The sequence below is a fragment of the Charadrius vociferus genome, unplaced genomic scaffold (assembly GCF_000708025.1).
Source record: "Charadrius vociferus isolate BGI_N301 unplaced genomic scaffold, ASM70802v2 scaffold342, whole genome shotgun sequence".
NCBI classification, from domain to species: domain Eukaryota; kingdom Metazoa; phylum Chordata; class Aves; order Charadriiformes; family Charadriidae; genus Charadrius; species Charadrius vociferus.
Window position 1 is genome coordinate 1,146,683 of NW_009647231.1, and position 20,550 is coordinate 1,167,232.

Sequence of the window (20,550 nt, forward strand, 5' to 3'; positions counted from 1 at the left end):
CTGCCATGTTGGCGTAATTCGAATGGAGTCTTTCTGATATTATCGAAGAGCATTTTGAATTTCAAAGGATTCTGTCACTACTTACTACAGCATCTACCAAGGCGTTCCACAGCATTCTCATTTGAAGCTGCATCCTTTTTCCACAAACAATGAACCATTATTAATCCTTTCAAAGAATCCACGAATGGCAAAAATATTTCACGGAGAAAAAGAGCAACCAAATTACTCCTTATGCCTTTCATACATGGTATGTAAAAGTCCCAGTTTAATATGGAGAAAATAATGTCAACAATAATTACATGTAATTTCAATATGTGCAATTTAGTGTTTTATTAAACAAATACAGTAGCTAACCAAAATATGACTGCTGACAATGGGAAATTACATTAAAGCTTATGTTACTATGGTAATTACTGGTCATCTGAAATGATATACACCCTAAAACATAACGCTGAAAATTATCTTCCTGTGAAATAAGAAATACAATAGAAATAAAGTTAAGGGACATGTTTATTTCGGAGCTTTCTGCAAGCAAAATTGCTTTGATACAAAATGAGTTCAATGATACAGTGCTACCATCCACTCAAGCAAAAGAAAACCTCACATTTACATGAATGCACCTTATATTGATATTCTTACAGAATAATAGTTCAGATATCCAGAATGTGTCTGGCCTCATTGAAAGCAATGGCACAGAAATGCTGCAAGGTATCGGAGTATCATATTACTGGCGAGTGCTTAATTAACTCTGTGAGTTCTCTGAGAGATGCGGTATAAATAAGGGTACTGTGAATGTGGGTTTGTATTCCTTAGTAGTTTTGACATACATCCTTTAGTGTTTGTTTAGTTAGCTCAAAATGTGTAACTGTGTCTTTTGGCTTTTTAGTATTCTCTTTTTCTTTTTTAAAGAAAAATCATGAGGTATCCTTTACTGTTAGCTAATGTCATAGTGACAGGCCTATTTTATTCAGGTTGCAGAGACTTACTGTACATTCAGTACACTGTACATTCGGCAATTCTTTTTAGTGTACTTTCTACACATTACTGTGTACAACTGTTAGTTTACATTAAAACTCTTCCCCCTTCTCACAGGATATGGCATAAACAAAAACAAATCTGACAAAAATTATACACATAAAATAAGAAGACAAATACACAAATAAGGCCATCTGCAGAATTAAAAATCCACCTCTTGCGATATTTCACAATAATTTCTACATAATATTTTACATCTTACGAACTTAAATACTTAACGCAAAAGGAAAAGACCTTTACGGAGCCAATCGTATTATCTCTTCAAGGACTTGTCCAATTTGCTGGCTAGTGGCCTTCTCTGGGGAGTTGGAATTTTAGAAGGCTTGGCTGATCCTGGCCGAGAACCTGCTCGGGGTGTCGGTCTGCTTGTAGCAGGAACAGTCTCTGACATATCTGAACATACAGACTGGATTTCTGAAATGTCAAAGTCAGACGCGTCACTGCCTCGGCGGCTACTTGACCTGCTGCCAGCCTTGCTTCCTGCTCGGCTTCCAGGTCTGCTTGGAGTTCTTCTGGTTTCTAGAGAGAGAAAAGGCATCCGTCAGTATTAGAGCTAAGAATGGAAAAGGGGTGCAGGTTTTTGGCAACCCCAAAAATTCCTCATTGCACAAACTAAAATTTAGACCTCTGGCAGGTGAGCTAGATGATGAACAAAGTTCATCTTGATATTAAAAACAAGAGCATAAAACAACACCGTATCTCCCACTAAAGAAAAGGAAATGCGAGATCAAATGCTGGGACATAGTTAACCTGTCACTAGCACACCTCATTAAAAATGTATTATCCTGGCAACTTTTCTGGACTTGCTACACATGCATTGTTTATTCACTTAGCAGCCAGATCCTTTCTTTCCCCTGCCATTTTCTCAGCTATGAATCGAAAGATTTCAGGATCTGACCTCTCCATGCATTCAGGGATTCCCAATATATGTACCCTGGAGATGCAGATGAATATCCCAACTTTTAAATGTGTACCCTTCTTTTTTAAAAAAGTCAAAACCATACAGTTGAAAGCTGCAAGCGAACAAGGGCAGAGTATACATTCTCCCAAATGAAGGGCTGAGTCAATGAGCTTTCAGCAAGCCTGCGAAAGTGAAAGCCTGCCCAGACAGTGAGCCATGAAGAAAAAACCACAACAAAGAATCTTAAATAGAAAACCATTAATGTGGTTTTTCATAATTTACCAATTACTTATTGAATCTTTTTGATCTTGACAAACCTGGTTCCCTGAATGTGTGAAGAACACCAAGTTGAAACTGAAATCTCCGGTGGCTCAGTTTGCAAATCACCTATAACTTAAGAGACATCTACTCTTTGAACAGGATTTTCCAGTACTGCTCAGTATGATCTGCAGAGCTTAAGATGTGGGGGAAAGCCAGTAGAGCTATCTTCTGTTCTAACCATCTAGCCCTCTCCCTTACACAGAGCTGCTCTGAGGATCCTGGAAGAGCACAGCTTCACTGCTTTCTATTTTCATATACTATTTAAAAAATATCTCTATGGGATGTTCCATTAATAAAGCCATGTACAGCTGCTCCCTGCAGTTCTTCTTTCCAAAGAAATGGACAAGTCATGATTAAGTGACCCCTTTGCTGCATCGCAGTTGAGCATAACTTGAACATTGTGAAGAACTGAACCCTTTCTAAGTACATGGTTCTTCCCTAGTTCTTTAGACAGATACATCGGAGGTACCATTGTCAAGAAGGTTGCAGTCATGAATTTGCACATCCAGAGCTGAACGTACCGGCTGTGCAACCATGTGATCGGAGGACCATTACCCTGATTATGTGCACCCTTGGCAATACTAATGTGGAGTCAGTAGGACTTTCACCCTTTCCCACTCTTCTGATCTCTCCCTCACACCCCGTCGTGACCCTAAGTATTCTGTCCACACAAGTGGTGGATCAAGCTGTAAAGTCAAGACACTCACCTGCAAACTGAGCTCTAACTCTGGTAGCTGCTGTTGACAGGATGCCACTGTCATCTCCAGAGTGGAAACCCTTCCCTGATAGATATCCTGGCAGTCTGAGTTTACTTCCCTGAATCGGTGTTCCCTTCACACCCACACACAAAAAAAAAAAAAGTTTTTTTCAGTTATCACTACTGAAGATAAGGTCCGTCATTAGGTAGCACATAGCTTAGACTATGATCATCATAACAACATTCACTGTGAATCTGAAATACTGGTCTGAGTCACTATCGACATCTTTCATGATGTAAAGTTTTGAACGTTTCTTTAGCAGCTAGTATTTGAAGTGGTCCAAATGTAAGACAACAACAACAACAAAAAAAAATCACTTTAACAGTCTGCTTGACATTAACATTTTAGTATTCTTTGTGTGTATTTCAATGCATGTAAGGAAAGAAAAATTCTACCTTCTTATAATTAGTCAAGCACGTAAGATTAGTTGATGGTACATGACTTAGAGACAAGTAGTTGAGGTTTTATGTCATAAGATTAGTTGATGGTACATGACTTAAATAGAGACAAGTAGTTGAGGTTTTATGTCTGCAGAGCTTGACTTTCTACCATTCCGACTGTGGTTACAGGTGGTGAATACATTTGTTTGAATGTTATGAATATTTTGATGGTAAAACAAACCTACTATATTTCAAAACATTTCGCTAGAAAAAAAGCAGAAAAAAGACATAGGACTAACTAAAAAAGTTCTTCTTGTCAATACATTGCCTGAAATGTCTCTACTCCATAGTCTTACCCTGCCTGCTTTCTCATTTCTAAAATAAAATGAGTCTTGATTTATAGTCTGCCCCAAATGCGAAGATTTCTTTCAAAGCCACAAGAATTAAATTCTCAAATCTCAAAGTGCATGTAACATACTGTATGCAAATAAGAGAAAAAACTACAGTTTTCATATTCATTTGCTCAACACAAAAATACTAAGTATATATCCAAAAAGAAGAACAAACACTGCAGTGACGAATGCGGCATGTTGAGTGGCCTGCATCCCAGGATCCTGTGTTCTGTGCCTTTGATCCCCATACAGTGGTGGGGTAGAATTAGGTACCGAAAACCAAGACGCAGGAGTGTGTTGGGAGCTACCCAGAGCTAAGCACCGGACAGAGGCCTGGCAGAAGCCGGCCTGGCAGCTGCCAGCTTGGACCGTTTCTGGTACATCTGAACAAAAGAGCATTGAGATGCCACAGAGCAGACAATCTGCTGGCTCTGAGAGGGATGGTCACAATGTTAAACTCTCTTTAAAGCCAAGTGCAAGTGCTCAACAACCAGTCAGCCACACCTTAGAAATCTCTGCTATACAGAGACTGCTTGGGAGGATGAGGAGAAAGAGACCGCTCTCCATTACCCCCCCCTGAGCGGCTGCACTTTGGGCAAAGCACTGGGATAGAATCACTGGTGCAAGAAGAAAAAGAGATGAAGCTTGTTCTTCAGTTTGGCCCTAAACCCAAATGCAGTCTACATATAAAATACATAATTGCAGAAAATGCAGCAGAATGTCTCAGAAATTCACTGCAACCTACCCCACCCCAGTTGTTCCACTTACATGGTGGCTTACATAAAAGAAACTCACTGAAACTACTGGCAGTTGTAAGAGCAGGTGAGAAATACGGTGCCCCCATTTGAAATCAATGCCAACTGCTTCCACCTCACTGTAATTCAATGAAAACACTGCCTTTCCATGCCTTATAAAACCTTTAAAGTACCATCAATTAATCTTACAATTCAGTTACCAGCTAAGAGATGAAAGAAAATACAGGAATATATTAGAAACTGACAACTGACTCAACTTTGTGCTATTGTTAATCATTCTAAGCAACAGCCCTGTGTGCTTGAAGTGCTGTACGCACATGCCTGCAGTATGCACAAGTAGCACTCCCGCTTGCATAGCAGGAGGGAGTGAAAAGTTCGTTATGCATCTTTGAGCAAAGCCACGCCGAGGTCATGTAAACTTAGCACTGAAAGGTGTCACACGAATAGCAATAGCCATCAAAGCACAGATATGTGAAAAGCAGATATAACAGAGGTGGACAAGCTTCCCCTCACCGAGCACCTCCATCTAACCCAGGGCAAGAGCAACTTCTACAAGTGACGAGTCACTTTGCAGCCTGATCCAGCTGTGATCTTTTCACTGACTGTAACGACGTTAGAGGAGACACTTTGGGTCCAAGCCCATTCAAATTTTGCTCATACAGCTTGATTGCCAGCAAAATCCTAACTGCTACACTAGCAGTTTCTATGTAAGTCATGGGCTGGAAATAAGGCCAAAGCTCGTTTCCTGTTAAGTCATCAAATAGCTATCTTATTAGAGCAACAATTGGTCACTACCCCCCTAAATGAAACTTTCAGTTGTTGGAAATATTTCTATATCACAGTCAGTCTTTTGTGCCATCTTCTTCACAGTGACTGGGTACTTCTTTCTTTAGTGTTATTGCGCTGGAGACCATAATTTATTAAACTCCTTCCCACAGTTCATTAATATCACAGTACATTATGAACTCAAAGTAAACAATTTTAGGAAAGAAACCTGCAAAGTATATAAACTGCTTTATTAAAAAGAAAAAAGTACTTTTCCACATTTGCTCATCCAGTTCATTGCATACTGTTATGATTTATTAACCATCTGCCCTTTAAACATAAGTTCATGGAGGTTGAGTTTTCCTAAATATCAAAAACCATAACAAACAGAACAACAACAATGAAAAGACTTGGGGGGGAAAAAAAAAAAAAAAGGAAAGAAATAATTTGACAAAGATCTAAAATAAAGACAATGCATTAATATGCAAAGTATGTTGCAGCTGTGAAGCACTGTAACTCTAGTGGCTGTTAGTGAAGTGACAGTTTTAGTGAAGGAAGGTCATTAGACTAGAATCTCTGTCCTTACTGTACCTCTGCAGATGACCCTTGATAGTCTGAGGATTCTGGTGGCTTAGAAGGAGTTGACGTTTTGCTGTTTGTCAACCATGGTTTACCATAGTTGCGTGTTAAATGATGGGGTGTCTGTATGAAACAATGGTAAATCAAAATGTGAAGGACAGCAGATGGAAAACAACGTCATGGAGAAGGATACCCAGGCTTTCACAAGGAGATCAAATCTCATAGCAGAAATAAAAACTAAGCGGAAAGAGTTGATGACAAATGTTCTGGAACGAAGAGACGGCAGAGCTTATTTTTTAAATGAAATGGACAGGTTCATTGCTCTTTCAGAGCATTTCCCAAATTGCCAGTTAGCTCATGAGGCACCTTAAATGTAAAGAATTCTTCTATTCTCATGTTGCAAACAAACAGTAGAGGAAATACACTGAAAAGACTTCTCAGATCCTCCCTAGACTATGAAATAAAATTGAGACACTTCTTCCCTATCAGCTAGGGAAAGCACCGATATTGCTGGAGCAAGGAAAAAAAAAACCAAACCCAATCTATACCCCATTTGTTAACCAGTGCAGTTTTGTACATTTCTCCTTACCTTCGGCGTACTTGTAGCAACTGCTTGTGGGGCAGCTGCTTGGCCAGCCTGACTTGACAGCGAAGTAGATCTGTTGGGAGAAGCACCCCTCGAAGAGGGGCGTGATCTCCGGCCCCGTGGTCGGAAAGCTGCCATGCTTTGACTGGCACCATCTGCCAAAATGAACTTTTCACGCAGCTCCACATTTGTCCTCCCTTTAGCTGCAGCAAAGAAAGGTGTTCATTTAGTCAAATATGAAAATTGTCATCACAAGGCTGTTTATTGTCATTTTTGCCATGCCAACTCCAACATATTTTAACAATAAATGAAATGCATTACAGTGTAATGCATTTATTTTGGACACAGAAGAGTTATGTGCAGGACTCGCTTATTCTAATACTTTATGCCAGAAGGAATGAACCACTGTCAAAGGAAGTCAGCGTGATAATGGAATGCTCAACGTGCTAAATCATTGTTAATCAATCAACTATTAATACATAGACACAACCTGATGAGCAGTTTTGCTAACTCTACAGCTATTCATAATAAATAATACTTGCTTAGATGTTCCAGAAAAAATTGCTAAGGACAAATTACAGGAAAGCAGCAAATATATTTATTCAAAACTATGAAGTTATGTAGTTTGGCAACATGCAATGATGAACATAAAATCCAAAGTATGATGAGGTAATTGGTGGTTAAGCACTCATACACACATACAAACACACACATGAGAGAATGTTCTGCAAGAATAGATGCAAGACATGTTAGCGTTTAACTGTGTCAGTGTGAATGACAATTGTTTTTGAAACACTCTTAAAGCGTGTCAAAAAAAATTAGCTCGCAAAGCACCAGCCCATGTAGGAACAAATTAAGCTAAACGTGATGGGTGTAGCATATTGTTAAAAGTATATATTTTAATAAAGTGGGAAGGAAATGAAGAGAGAGGAGAAGAGGAGGAGAAGGAGACAAAGAGAGGGGTTTGCCAACCTATAGTAGGCTGAGTGGTAATTGAAGAGTTTGATTCCGAACGTAACATTTTACTCCCGTGATGATGAACTAGAAAAAATGACACAGGACATGGGTCACATTAAAGAAAATTGTTAGCAGGAGAAGAAATTAAGTACAGCAGCTGCATATGCAAGAGGCTCAGAGCACCAGGCCAAAAGACAGGACTCAGAGCAAAAGCTGTCTCTAAGTGCTCTGAGGTGAGTTCTCAAAGGTCTCCTAGGCAAAAAGGAGATAGTGCTTGGATAAACTCAGCTGCAGTTCCAAGTATACGTGTGTAACGGTATTTATCTGCTGACATAAAGAATATAAGCTAAACTTATTTTATATAACTAGGTCCAATACTTTTAAAGCTGTTTATGACAACAATTATTTGAAATGTGATTTATCTGAATACACAAGAAGCCCTTGGTGGAAATGCAGATTTGCTAGGTGAAGTGCCTAAGAAAAAGTCTGATCCTGCACCACTGACAGCAACGACTGCTTTGGACCACTGACTTCACCAAGGCTAGGACTAGGTACCAATGCGCAAGTTCCGGTCTCTAGATGATTTCACAGAGATCGGTATTCCTTTAGACCCACTGCATTGACTTACTCATCTGCTCGTGTATTTCCCATGTAAAAGGGATAACATACTACAGAAAATACTATAGAAATATAGAGAATACAAGGATTATTAAAGAGGGCATTAAGTTCCAAAGGACTCTTAATTCAAGGACAGTAATAAGGAATTCCAATAAATTAATTAAATAGTTACTAAGTATTGTATCTCGGTGTCAACCCAAGTAGGAATTGCAATAGTCTACCTGTCAGCAGGCCTCAGAAAAATGTTCAGGATACATCAAAACTAACCAAGTTAACCCTCCAATGAAGGCATGTTTCATTTTCCACTACCATGCACTTTTGAGGAACGGGAGTAGAAAACTATAAAGTAAGGATGGCTCTCTGCAGGCATAAATGATGCTCATTTAGTAGCAGGTGCAGAATCAGGTGCTAAATTTCAGTTAGACCTGTGGTCCAACACGAATGAATGTAACAGTACTGTTACGTTTCTTTAGTAAACTATACACACAATATGTTGGTAAGCAAAAGGACTGGTTTTAATACTGCTGAAAAACTCACAGATGTCCTTGCAAAGTTATGACAGCTCTTTTATGATACCATGATAAGAACTTTTATAGGTACCTTTTAAGCCTGTAGACAAAGGTTTCTAAGCCTTAGTGGCACACTGTCAGCCCTTATGGGGTTTTGCAGTAGCTTCTTTTTGGATTTAACATCCTTGACTTAGCATGACAATTGCTACAAATACAAGCTCTCCACCCTCTCAAGGTTTGTACCAAAACGTAAGAAACCTTGGTCCCAAAGTAAAAGCTGTGTGAGATAGCTGACACTGGACTAAGGTCTACAGGACAGCCCATGGCTGCGTCTTCACTAGTTCACTTGCTTCTCCTGAACTCCTCTGTGCTGTTCTCGTGCTATTACAATATTGATTATGATTCTACAGAACTCCTGGAAGGTAAAAATGCAGTAGACTTAATGCTGCTAGTTAATAGGACAGAATTACCTAGTTACAGAATGTCAGCTCACTCTGAACACATTATAGTCATTATTATACTTTCTGCAATTTTACTAGTCTCGCTATTATTTGACTTGTATCTCTCCCGTTCCCTTCACAAATGGCTTCTTTCCTATCTCCAACTGCTCCTCCAAGAATGGTGCCAGAGAGACCCTACTTTCCCACTGCAGAAGTAGGCTTTCCGACAAACTTAAGATGTCGTTACGTTGCTGTGTACTGATAAAACAATGCACTTGATAGAAAGCCCTGGAAAGCATGGTGATAGAGCACTCCCTGCTTCCCCAGAGCACAAAGCCCTTCTGACCAGAGCATTTTCCGCTTGCTTTGTACAAGGCTCAGGGCTCCGCAAAGTGGTTCTGGGGAGTACGCCAATGAAAAGACAGGGCTACACAGACAGAGCCTGAAAGCCCGGGCACAGCCACTGGCTAGAGAAGTTGGGGGTTCTTTTGTGTTGTTGTTGTTACTCTTCGATTCAATTGCCTTATTTTGATTTATTGCCTTAAAACTTCTCTCTTGCCGAGAAGGTTTTATTGGACATTTCTGTGTGCTATTTCTGCCAAGTCATACAAACAGCTTACATGCCATAAACTCTAGCTGGGCTAAGTTAACTTCTTAATTACACCACTCTAATGCTGGAGGAACTGCACAGAAGACACCACAATTATTCTAGACATCAGTGCAAGTGAAGAGGATCTTAACCACGGGATTTAAAGTTTACAAAAACAGATCATTACGTGACATTTAGTGAGATGATGTTTACAGGACTGGCATTTTGTACAATTCAATCTCCATCTTCAGACAACGAATGGTGACTATATCCAAATAATTATCTGCATGTCCATTTTAACAGTGGTGTTACATACCCCTGCAAGGATCATTTTTCACCAAGAACTCATCAAGTGCCATCCAGCCACCTCCAACACGAACCATGACTGTACTTCTTAGGATACGAACAAGGCGCAGTTGCTGAGAGTCACCAAACTGTAAGAAAAATCAAACAACAGTCTCAGGTTTTCATTCATTCAGATGCAGTTCAACTCTGATAGGTTAAAAATCAGACACTTCAAAAAGTTTATTTTGATATTTAATTATTAGTATATGCTAAAAAATCAGATTTATTTATGCAGATTATTAAAGCTGTTAAGATTTGTCAAATCAGATGCTGTTGCATTAATCCAAAGGAGATGGCAGGACGGTAAGAAAGAATCTCAGGTTTAATTTTATGCTTGATTCTGAAATGTCTGAGCTCATAAAGGAAGCAAAATTAGTAACACATTATTTAATTGGTTACAGTCTGTGTTTGTGCAAATTAATGAAGACCTATTTGCATTATTTCACTGTTAAAATCTTAAGCAAACTCTCTTCTGCAACAGTCTATAATTTAATGATGGCAGCTGAAAGGAAGGCAGCATTGCTTTAAATGATCGGTATGTGGGCTGGAAAATCAATGCATTAAGAGTGTTGCACAGCTCTATCAATTGATTCATTTATAGGAATATTTTCAGGTATGGTGTTGACACCGCTCACCTATAGCGAAGCTCACATGGGGAAGGGAACATTAACAAAGTAATGAATGATTGATAGCTATAATTATTTTCATTTGCTATAAACTGTCACTCCTCTGTCTACACATCAAGGTTCTTCACAATTCAGATATGCACAAAAACCTGTTTCATACAACTCTTGTACGAGCCCATTCTTCCTTTGGGCTGACGGCCAGGCCTAACGTATGTTTTGCTCCTGAAACCTGTGTAACAAAATCTGTATCTCCATTCAAATCTGGATCAAAGAAAACATGACCAAAATGTTGACCCCACGATCTCATGAAAGCTAACCAGAAGAATTCAGTACTTTTTTGCCAATGCCACTAAAATATTTATTTTGATAGCAGATCATCAGGTCAAGTGTAGTGCTCTCACACACAAACATGCAGAGCACTCACTGAAACCAACGGGAATCAAATACACCTCTTTGGGCCAATCTTTGACCCTTGGAGAAGGCTGGCCATAGTTCAACTGTACCTACTTGCTCCAGAGAGGGGACTGAAATGCTTTAAATGCAAACCACACAAACGTGCTCCCTACTTGTTAAATGACTTTAGTTGTTTGGTACTACTTAAGCCGAGAAGAGAGAGTAAGTTTAAAGGAATATTACTTTTAGGAACCAAACAAAAGCAAAGCTTGCTGCTTAATTCAATAATATCTTTTTTTGTTATAAATAACATTCACATGAGCATTATTGTAAGGGCTTTTTAGTAATGTATTCAATATGTGCTGAAAAAGGAACCATTTTACATATGTAGATCAAAGTTAATAAAAGAAATGGCATCCAAATTGATGCTGTTTATTTTCATTGGCTGGTTTGTATAGATAACTTTTTTAGAGGTTCTAAAGATACTATCTTTTTTCTTTTCTTTATTTTTTCCCCATCACAGCTTAATTCTTCAGTTAGACACCATCAGGCAACTATACCAAGGGTCAGATACAGTACCCTTTGGAAACTGCCTGTCTAGGCTGTGGTTAATTCAGACAGTGGGGCTCCTGGAAAATAACACAGGGTACCTATCAAGGCATTTTTCCAAATGGTAACTCAGTCCGTTTCCTTCTTAAAATAGTCTGTATACCAACTTTCCTTAAACAGTATTTAATGTTTCAAATAATCAGAGGTAAAAAACAGTGGAATAAAACCAGAAAGGAAGTCTAGTTTAAGCTACAAAAAGGCCTGTTCTTGACAATAGCCATATAACACCACAGTCACTAGAGAAGCCTTAGCCAACTCGCTGTAGGTGATTTTTACTATGATGCTGTTCTGCACCAGTAAGAGTTAGATGCTGTCAAAAAATGCTGTATTTTTCCCAGATCTGAAAGTACAGATGGCAGATAAGAGCCTTAACATAATTTCAAATAGTCTTTTCAAATAGAGGCTTGTTCTATATACGTGGAAAGCATTTTAAATTATTACTTAGATATATTGCTTCAGGCATGTGGTAAGATTATCCACTCATCTTTGTGCTTTCTTCTATACTTCAACAGTCTTTGCCAATAAATAAGAATGCATCTACATTTTCAATATTTCTAAATTTAAAATAGCTAATGCTGTTAACACTAGCATTTCCAGAATGGATTATAGATATTATTGCCTTTATAAGAACATGAATAAGATACTAACAGTATCCAGTATCCAGTTTGTGTAAGATATTTCCATTCTTACCAGGCAAGCATGATTTAACAACTTAAGAAGCTGTGTGTCAGTACGTACCACAGGAGTAAGCGAGCACTGGTTAGCGTCTCCTCCCTGTACCACTGTACAGTGCCATCGCGGTATGACTCAACTGACAAAAAGTATTCTTAAACACAGCTCCAATACATTATAGATCTGCCACAGCTCTTTCAAAACACTTTGGGAGAGGGAACAGTCTAAACTGAAACAACAAATTTAATTTGCCTATTTCTAATATACATATTCAATGATTCACTGCATTAGTATATAAAATACCAACAATCAGCTAGGTTCTTAATCAGTCTGACTGCAGAGGTATTATTTTTTTCTGAAAATGAAACTATTTTTTGCCTAGGTTGCAATAAATAAGTGATATGAGACTAGGATCTGTTTGCTGTGGTTAGCCTTTAATCTGATAAAAATGCAACATAGAATTTTGAATTTTGAAGCATTCCACTATAAAACTGAAAACTGATAAAATAATAGTAATTCTAAAATTGCAGTTTAAATGCTCAAGACTTTTATACTATGGTAATTGCTGCTGACCATTATCCGGTTCCTTTAAAAGTAATCTCCTTAATGAGGAAAATGGCCAAAGAAAGCAAGTGAAGGACTGAAGAGAAGGGATCCTGAGACAATGAACGCTCCATAGCATTTAAAGAAATACCACAGCTGACCAGCAATGAATTAGCTGAAGATGAAAGGATGGCAAGAAGACTGACCATTGCAAGCTTAAATCACTATGTGTTAGAAAAAAAGGAAACAAACAAAAAAAAAAAAAGAAACTTCATAACACATTCCACTGGTTTATACCTGATTTCCCAGGAAGAACTGATAAGAAATGAAAAATGGAAGAAAGACACGATTAGTTTACAGGAAATTCTCTATATGACTCTAGAACACATGCAAACTAACACATTAGACACTCTAAATAAAGTATCTACTTCAGAGACGAGCAGGGTAGCTAGCCATCCGGAGACTGAATATTGGAAAATATTCAAGGCCTTTGTTTCCTTCCCATTGCTGTTTTTGTGGTCTTTTAAAATCACCTACAAGTATTTAGTAAAGTCTCTTCGCCAAATATTGCATATTTCATCTGAAATTGTTCTGGTTATTGAATCTAGGGGTAGCAGATCTTTCTCTACAATGTGATATTTATTTTTCTGTGATCTAAAATCGTTCTGCAGATAAATTACCCATTTCTTACACTTCTTCAGAAGGAACAGCGTGCTCCAATAAAATGACAAGGGAAGATAAAAGCAACTGAGTGCACTTTGGTGAAAGATTTTTGAAGTACAACATAATACCATTGGAAAATATCACTATTTTTATGAAAGTAATAGAAAAATCAGCTACAGTTTAAACACGGGTATCCAGGCAAAAATATTAGCTTTTAAGGAGCTGTTGTATGTATGTATGCATGTGCGTAGGTATGTATGCATGCAGTTAACTTTTAAAAATTCCCATATATTGAAAATAGTTTCAGTAGTTTCAGCAAAAATAAATACAAGCAGCAGGATTTTCCCATATTTTTAGCCTATATGTTCTAACAAGAAAAAAAACATAAAATTTAGACAAGCTTAAAGAGAACATACAGTTGTCATACAAAATTCCTGTAAACGAACGTAGCCTAATTCCTTACATAACCATGTCATACGAAGAATCTCGAGTCTGAAAGAACTAAGAAGGTCCTTAGAAGACTTACCCTGTACTTGTTATCCCCAATCTGTTCCACTTGAAATCGTTTTGCACATTTACATTTAGCTACCTGCCTTGTAACCTGCAAAAAACCACAACTGGATGATTACTTTACTGCTAATATCACATTTCTAAATATTTATGTAACTGGTAAACTTCAAATTATACAGGAGTGAAAATAAAATCAATTATTAAAGTACATGACCCCAGTAGAACAGAGTGCAATCTAATAAAGCAGAGAATGTACCTCATCTTCGATTTTGTCAGCATCTGTGAGAGGCTTGTATGCATCCTTGTTTGGATGAAGAGCTGCTACAAATTCGTAATAGTCAATGTATCCATCACCATCTCTATCAAAAATGTCTGCAACAGCACTCATTTCAAGTCGGCTTGTTGGGAATTCTGTAAGACAAAGACAACAACAAAAGCTAAGTTTTTTGGCTTTTCAATCCCATTACAATGAAAGGCTTTATCACAAATATTAAAAGGTTTTTGGGCACTAGGTGACAGAGTGCTTATCAAAAAAACCCAAGGACATTCAAAAGAGTGAAGGAATCTTTCTGAAAAAAACAATCTGGATCGCCAGTGTTACCTAGATATTGGATTAAAATGAGTATCATAGTGTGGCTTCAAGAGAGACACAGAAGCAAGGGCGCAGATTAAACTGTAAGATATATGTATTTTTTTAAAAAACATTTTGACCTTCAAAATGCATAAAATGCCACAGATTAACAAGATACATTGTTAGTGAGGAAAGGTCAAGCGAGAATTTCACTGCTAATTAAATATGGAATGCAAGGCCTTCCCACTGCAGAAATATGCACAGCGTTTTGTGAAGTGCTTCTTTAGATCAAGTTCACAGCAGCAGAGTATTAACCCACACAAAGAAAATTTCAAGACGGTGAACAGGTCACACAGAACACAGAATCGTGTATTTAGCAGTTATAACAAGTTGATACCAACTGAGTTAAATGAGTAAGCTGTTTAACCTCTTGGTGCTAATCAGGGTTTTTTCATCAGCTTCTGTCAATTCATGAAAAACAGCCATGCGCACATACAGGGATTCTATTACTGCATTTCCTAAAGCAGGTGGACAATATATACACTACAATACTCTCCTACTGAATAACTTGAACATGAGATGCTAAAAGCAGCCCAATTCTGAATCTTCGCTGCTCAAAGGAAAAGCCTCTACAATCTGATGATAAAGGATTATTTTAAGTAGTAGGCCCTTGTCTGTTATCAGTCAGTTGCTAAAGGGAAACGTTATCACACACAGACATGATGTCGAAGACTTACGTTACCACCAACTGTGTATACCAAAGGAAAACCAATCCATCAGGAAAGCTAGGAAAAGTCCCTTCCTAGTCTGATTGCTTGACGTTTTGATCCTCATTATACAGGTATAGGAACATGGTCACGGTTCATGGAAACACTGGTTTCAGAAATTACATGGTTTCCTTCTATAATTGAAACTATTCCATATAAGTTCTTTAATAAAAATCATACGATCATATGAACTCATTTTGAAATTTATCTGTAGGTTTTAAGAGGTACATTTTACCATTCTGACTAATCAATGAAATGTAATTGTTGAAGTGGCTAGTGTACTGTAGAAATGACAATCCCAGTCCAGTAAACCAATAAACTATTAATGAGCCAATAATATAAATGTAACATTTGTAATTTGATTCACAATCTAAAAGAACTAGAAAAAGTTTCCAGAATCTAGAAATATTTTCAAGTAAAATAATTATTGTTTAAATTAATCAGAATTACTGACTTCAAAAGGGAAATCTGTGACTTTCTAACACCACAAACCACAAAGAGTACACTATATAGACAGCAAGACTTCATAAGATGTTTGTTCCAAGTTCAACATTAAGGTAATTTTAAAACTTACTTGAAGAAAGAATTCCATCGATAAATTCCTGCCTTGTAATCTTTCCATCCTGATCTTTATCAATCCTCCTAAAGAAGTCCATCACACGAGACTTCTTATGGTTCATCCATCGCATATATTTTTTCCTCCAAATATCAAAATCAAAGTTGGCAAATTCTCTCAGCTTAATAAAAAGAGAAAGAATTTTTTCAGTTGAAATTAATCAATCTAGAAAAATCAATGAGAGAGATACCATCTCCGTTCTTTTGAATACTTGGTTCTTTGAGTTCCTATATAAACATTTTAAACATCTTAACTCTTCTCACATTTAAAATTAGAATGACAGCTTTTAAAGCACGTTGACATGCGTATCACAGTGTTTTCAATTAGCTATGTCATACAATACATGCAACAAATATGGAAGTTGTTTAGAGTATTTACAATTTAATCCAGGGTAAACAAAATTATGCAAAAATATTTATATTCATTTTCTGACCTCTTCAAGTCTGTCCAAAGCATCATTAAGTTTTCTTCTTCTTTCCAAGGCCAGAAGCCAGACTTGCTGCCATTTGCTGACTAAAAGGTTTACCCGTGGATTCTTGGTTTCGATTTGTGCCTGGGCTGCTGATGGATATATGCCTGGTGTTGGGGAACGCTTTCCTGTTAAAACATGATAAAATGTTTAAGTCTCACCCAGTTCAAACAAAACAAACATCCACATGAAGGGTATTTGACCTTCCTAAAACTACGCCTTCCTATCCCAAATAATGGGCCCATACCCTGATACGATCCCATCTAATGGTGTGTTGGTTTTTTTTAACCATTACTGGGGAAGGACCACGTGGTGGTTAAAGTAACTTTTGTCTAACCAGAAGCAGCTAGTAGTGCCTGCACTAGTGAAGCTGCACAAGTTAAATAAAAACTTTGCAAATCTCTGAGTTGTAATGTAAACAATGTGACTTTAGAAGCAGGTTCCACGTATGGGTAAGTAGAAAGTACAATGGGTAAGTATATCTAAAAATACAAAAAGCAATTTCCTCACTTGATGATCCACCTTCCATTCACCTTCACTGAACACACTTCCTAATTGGATCCATATAATTTCATAGCCCATAAGAGCAAAATTTTGTCTCTACATCTTTATGCAAAAGTTGTTCCTACAGACAATGGTAAATTTGCAAAGACTCAGCACCTGCACATTCTTGGAAGATTAATAGCACATGAAGGCTGCATGTTTTAAAAATAGGTATTCAAGAAGTATAGGACAAAATTTAAAAATACAAGTCTGCTACGAGAAATGTCCTCACAATGAAAAATGAGAGATAATTAGAAAAATCAAAGAGAATTTCACTCTCTTTCACTAGAAGCTAATCAAACCTATTAGATTATTAGTAACCTGTTATCTTTATAGATAGAGCAATGGTGTGTGTGACCCGTCCCAAAATACTTCATTACTTACTTCCTGCTCTCCCCTTATCAAGGACAGGAATATGAGATTGTACTGGAGTGGGTTCAAGTGCCTTTCTTTTATAGGTCTTTGTAACTTTATCCACATCAGGTTGTTTTCTGGTCATTTCCTCCATGAATGACTGCAATCAGATAGAGGTTGTTTTATTTAACAATACACAAAAGTGACCACAGGAACGAAAAACATACACAACAGCAAAACACCGAAGTTAAAAGAATGGCACAGAAAGACCTTTATAATGCCAGCCTCACAAAAAAGACACAGATAAAGGTTTTGTAGGTAAGAAAAATCGGGAGTATAAGCTTTTAAGACCACTATGGCCTGGCCATTAAAGGAAGGCTAAATCTAGAAAACAGTCTGTGAAACTCCTTTATTAACTGTGTATGGTGAGGTGATGTACAACAGAATTTTGACTCTGAGTACTCAGGTGTTCCCTGCTGTCCAGACTGCAGTTCACAGAAGTGAGACAGCTCTGGTGTGTAAGCTGGGGTAATCCTATGAGCATTCACTGCATCAGCAGCTCCCTCTGGCACTTCATAAACATATATTTGAAATCAAATCAGTAAAGCCACACTGTAACACTAGTTCTAAGGCAGCAGCACTATCATATATTTAATGTGGGGGGGTTTATTATTATTATTATCCTTGTTCCTATGGGGAGTTGTAGGTTTGCTTTTAGAACAATGTGGCACCGAATTTTTGTTTGGTTGTTTTTTTACCTCTGTATTGAATAAACTACAAGCACACTGTACACATACAAAACATACAACTGAGATTCTGAAAAGGGATTTGATTATTAAGAGAGAAAATAGCTAAGGAGATTCACACTTGATTACGAAGCCCAGCTAAAACACAAGCACTATTTGTAGAATGTGTAGGACACACGTCACTTAACATGCCTTACCTGATGTTCAGCTATAAGTGCTTTGACCTCCTCAATCTCCTGGGGGATAAACTCTTTATCCTTTTCAGTAAGCGTAGTCTCTGCCCACTGCAACCAGGACAGCAAGGCTTCCAGCAATTCCTGGTTAGCAATAAGTCCAGCCAGAGCTCCTGCCAGTCTCTGCTGATGTTGTTTAGCCCATGCTAAGACCTTGATAAAAGAACCAATGCATGAGCATGTGCACGTCTGAAATTCTTTAAAATGTATTTAAAATTGCTCTGCTAACTGTAAACTCAGAGCTTCCTCCCATGCCTATGGATGTTTGATTATCAAAGGTGCTAGATGCAGTGCCTGATCACTAAAGGTGCTAGGTAACTATAATTCCCAGTTCAACATCACTTTTTTTTTTTCCACAGATGTTCAAAATTAGATGCTGTTAAATGCAGTAAGTAGCACATTCAGGCAACATATAAAGAACTTTATCAAACAATAGGCTTAAGTCAGTGAATCATGGAGGATTTGGTGTATGTCTTCCTCCTGGACATTCCTGAAACCATACTTTGCTAACACCAGTATTGTGTTTTTCTTTAAACTTAATATTCACAGAAAATACCACCCTAGCAGGTGAGAGTGTGGCACACCCTCTGAGACCTACTTGTAGCCACTTTAACCATTTGGAAATCTTCTAGATTAGAAATATGTTGGACTGAAATCCTCCCTAATGTAATTAGAAAATGCTTCACGTTTGCCCTGTATTTTCTTTCCTTTGTAACTTTTAAGTTTCTCCCTAGAAACTACTAGCTTTTTTCACATGGGAAGCGTCAGGCAGTATTTTCTTTAACACATACAAACAAAGAAGCTTGACCATCTGCTTTAGTTCTTAAAGCCCTATAAGTTTTAAAATAAAACCTAGGGAAGCACGGCTGGTATTCACATCCATCACTGTGGGTATTTGAAATGTTTAGTTCTCAACAGCTGGATCCTTTCCTCCCACTGTAACTACCATGTTAGTTGTCAGCTATGTTCCAATCAAAGATGGACTGTTGCAATGAAGATGGCTTGACGTATACTGACCTCTTCAAACCGGGCTCTGATGATTGTTATCCAGTGCTTAATGGTGGTGATGGAGTCTGGGTGGCAGATAGCTAGGATAGCTTCTCCCATACCTGTTGCTTTATTCAGTTCTGCCTTTTTCTCTTCCAGTTTCTTCATAAATTCCTAAACCAGAGGTAACAATTTCAATTAGATGTTGACAAAATTTGCAAGAGAAATCTGAGTGCATAGTCTGGGATGGTCAGAAGCCTCTCAATCGCTCAGAGATTCAACTTCCAAGAAGCAAGTTTAATTTGTCTGAGAAAAGTTAAAAAAGCTTAAAGAGCCTATTCCACATAAAGTATTAAATGAAGCACTCAAATCTTTACCCCAGCTTGCCAGTCCTTAAAAGGCCACCATACCGTAAATACTTGAAAGACACATGTCCTTATTAAAAAAGAAGGAAAATCACAGCATTTTAGAAGTGCTGTAAATCAACTATATGACGGTTAGAATCATTATTGGCAACATTTCAGATGACTTGGTTTGTCTGTCAGTTACAGTAATTCTTCATAATGAACTATCAAGCTCCTAGCAGAGGCTGGAAATGTCCAACTATAATTACACACTCAGACAGGATGATAGAGGACTTCAGGAGCAGCTATACTAAACTAACACAAATGTGAAAACTCAGCAGCTGAGGGAGAGACACATCAAGAACAGGGACAGAGACTGCTAATTAACCAGCTGTTTTCAGAGGAGCTGCCATGTGGGAAAAATCTTGTAAAAGCAAAAGGATATTTACAGCTTTAGACATCCAAGCTCATAGCCATTGATGTTTCCAGGGAGCCCGGCAGAGGAAAGGGTGGCAGGACAAGAACTGGGTCCAGGGAGAAAACAAAAAAAACCAAAAACCTGAAGGACTTTTCCCATCCTTTCTACAGTTTGCATTTTTATTTTTTTTTAATTATTATTACCACAACGGTTTTACTATTCTGCCTTTTTTATTATGTATAAATGCTGTGCAAGTCTGTGTGTCTTTGTGAGCATCCTTAACTGGAACTGCCAACATCTCTCAGTGCCTAGTGGAATTTTTTGTTATATTTTAACATCTTTAATTGGGCTACAAAATGGAACCATGTCTCTGACAGTTTAACTCTTCCTCTCTCCATCAACAAAGGGCTATTTTGGATTACAGAAATTAAAGATCAGCCAAGCTAGATCCTAAAAAATTCAAAATCACCTAAACTTTGTAAAAACAGATTCTACAACTCCTCATGACATTATCCTATGTCTTTACAAAGTAAATATGAAGCTATTATTTCATAAA

The 20,550-nt window shown here is 37.8% G+C and overlaps 1 protein-coding gene across 2 annotated transcripts in view; it reads right to left on the reverse strand.

Moving 5' to 3' along the window:
* Window positions 1-310: 310 nt before the first annotated feature.
* The window catches only part of DST (dystonin), a 310,119-nt gene continuing 289,879 nt past the window's right edge, over window positions 311-20,550 (reverse strand). For both annotated transcript variants that reach the window (XM_009879834.1, XM_009879835.1), the window contains 13 exons: window positions 19,263-19,406; window positions 18,210-18,398; window positions 17,297-17,426; window positions 16,334-16,497; window positions 15,859-16,021; window positions 14,203-14,357; window positions 13,963-14,037; window positions 13,071-13,088; window positions 9,902-10,019; window positions 6,476-6,675; window positions 5,899-6,009; window positions 2,965-3,088; window positions 311-1,554 (listed from right to left, as the gene is read on the reverse strand). In XM_009879834.1, coding sequence (XP_009878136.1) covers window positions 1,289-1,554; window positions 2,965-3,088; window positions 5,899-6,009; window positions 6,476-6,675; window positions 9,902-10,019; window positions 13,071-13,088; window positions 13,963-14,037; window positions 14,203-14,357; window positions 15,859-16,021; window positions 16,334-16,497; window positions 17,297-17,426; window positions 18,210-18,398; window positions 19,263-19,406 — 1,857 coding nt within the window. In that variant the 3' untranslated portion in view covers window positions 311-1,288. The remainder of the gene's footprint in view (window positions 1,555-2,964; window positions 3,089-5,898; window positions 6,010-6,475; window positions 6,676-9,901; window positions 10,020-13,070; window positions 13,089-13,962; window positions 14,038-14,202; window positions 14,358-15,858; window positions 16,022-16,333; window positions 16,498-17,296; window positions 17,427-18,209; window positions 18,399-19,262; window positions 19,407-20,550) is intronic.